General features: G+C 34.8%; 1 protein-coding gene across 1 annotated transcript; it reads right to left on the bottom strand.

Annotated features, from left to right (window-relative positions):
• Window positions 1-290: 290 nt before the first annotated feature.
• LOC107683200 (MORN repeat-containing protein 3-like) lies at window positions 291-1,640 on the bottom strand (the record flags this gene model as incomplete). Its single annotated transcript, XM_016479271.1, has 2 exons — window positions 291-1,242; window positions 1,456-1,640. Coding segments are annotated over 2 exons (308 nt in total), but the record flags the coding sequence as incomplete, so codon positions are not given.
• Window positions 1,641-2,118: the final 478 nt, after the last annotated feature.

Below are 2,118 nucleotides of genomic sequence, written 5' to 3'. Positions count from 1 at the left end.
TGGACTCTCATTCTGATGGCACCCATTCACTGCAGAGGATCCATGTAGTGATGTAATGCTACATTTCTCTAATCTAAATTTATAAAATCTGCTCCAAACTCATCTACATGAGTGGCCTGAGGTTGAGTAAATTTTCAGCAATTTTTTCATTTTTGGGTAAACTATTCCTTTAATTCACCACAGGGAAAATCCTTCATTTCAGTATGGCAGCTGTGCCAATTTTGTTACTTACAAGGATTTTATTTTCACACAAGGCAAGCTGCATTCTTACAGACATGAGTGTATATTACAAAAACACTTGTAATGTGTTTGAAGTTATTACAGTACAGGGGACACTTTTATGTCCACTTGACCAAATAATTTTGATGCGTTCTGAATCAGGGCTTTGCTGTTGAACAGCTGAATCAAAACCAAAAATCAGTCTTATTCAAACTCCATTGTTCTCCTAAATGAACCCCCTGAATGAGCACATCTTAGTAGAAACGAAGGCACTTTATCAACATGTTTGTCTGACCTTTTTTGGTAGTATTTGAAACAGCTTCCCATTAAAGGGGCCTCTGTTCACTCTGAAGTTGGACGCAAGTGCTTAGAGCCGTCACGGCTAAAGGGCTGGCAGGATTGTGTGATTATGCTAGCAAACACATTTTTATAAAGTATTTATTAAGCAGAGGACCGTTTAAGCATGTAGTTACATCAGCAGCATTGGTGAAAAACATTAAATTAACATGTTCAGTATTGCCAAATTGAAATACAATGATTTTTTCCCAGAAGTTTGTGAAATAATATCCATCTTGTGCAAACAGCTTGTGTAAAGTTTGATTAAGAAGCTCTTTTTATTAGTGCACAGCATGTGCTGGAATTTAAAAGCCCAGTTTTATACATTTTAATTAAAGTCTTAATCAGACCAACTTCAACCAAACACCTTTTTGTGTTCTTTTATGTCATGTATGACATGCATTTCTTGCCAAAAACAAAATCTTGCCATTTTGTTCAATACTAGTAGATGCAGAATGTACCAACAGCTTTTATGTATTGTGTGATAGTGTTTTTATTGTGTGTGAGGGGTTGATAAAACGTATTTCACTGCACTAGTCTGCCTTTTTGGATTTCAGGATATAGTCAAGGTACATATTGCCTAGCAACCATGTGATTTGGAATCGTGGTCTCTGTTGATTTCTCCTTGTCCTCGGTGAAATATGCTTGTGCCTCCATCAGCACAGCCTGTGAGTCCTGTAGGCAAACCTTTGGACATAAAAGCAGAGTTGATGTAATTCCACAGCATTTCTGAATCTGCATTTGGTAACAAACCATGCAAAATGACGAAACATTTTGAGCTGTTTGCTGTCACAGTGGTCAGAACCTATGACTGAAAGCTTGTATTATCGGTAATGCTTTATGCATTACTATTAAAATGGAAATCATGCAAATGAGCAAACATCAGCGTTAATCATTTACCTTGGGAATTGGATACACTGTTGGTCTAACTGCTGCTTCTCTCCCAAAATCAAACACGGTTCCACACTTAGCAACACCGTCAACCCAAAAGCCTTCATACAGCTGACCTCTGTCCAGGTAGCAGAACTTGCCGTGTCCGTTTTTCTGTCCGACGCTCCAGGTGCCCACAAAGCGGTTTCCATTAGCTTAACAAAAATAAAAGATAAAAATGTCTGGATCATAATTCACAGCTCAAACTTCACTGCTTTCTTCTGCAAGAAGAAAATTAAGCCAATTTTTAGGATCATTAAGATTATTTGCATTATTTTATTTTATCCCCATTTTTTTTATAGATTTTTAGCAGACATATAAAAAGGTATTACATCAGTTACAAAATGAGATAAGGTGTCTGATCAGAAGAAACACAAGAAACAAAAATTAATACATCCTTATTTTAATTAAGAAAATTTCCCCCCAAATTCTCATTACCATAATGCAAAAAATATGATTACTATCATTTATATATAATACATTTATTAATGTAACAAATGTCATGCTAAGTAATATTTTATTGTTATTTATCATATATAAATACCAAACTGCCATAATGCAACAAAATAGATAATAAATACAGTATGTATTATAATGTCTATTTTATGTTATATATATATGAATTGTTTTAAT

This window comes from Sinocyclocheilus anshuiensis, unplaced genomic scaffold (genome assembly GCF_001515605.1).
Source record: "Sinocyclocheilus anshuiensis isolate Anshui unplaced genomic scaffold, SAMN03320099.WGS_v1.1 C33034001, whole genome shotgun sequence".
In the NCBI taxonomy this organism is placed as follows: domain Eukaryota; kingdom Metazoa; phylum Chordata; class Actinopteri; order Cypriniformes; family Cyprinidae; genus Sinocyclocheilus; species Sinocyclocheilus anshuiensis.
Note: the sequence above shows the minus strand (reverse complement) of the source record. Positions and strands in the feature narration are given on the sequence as shown.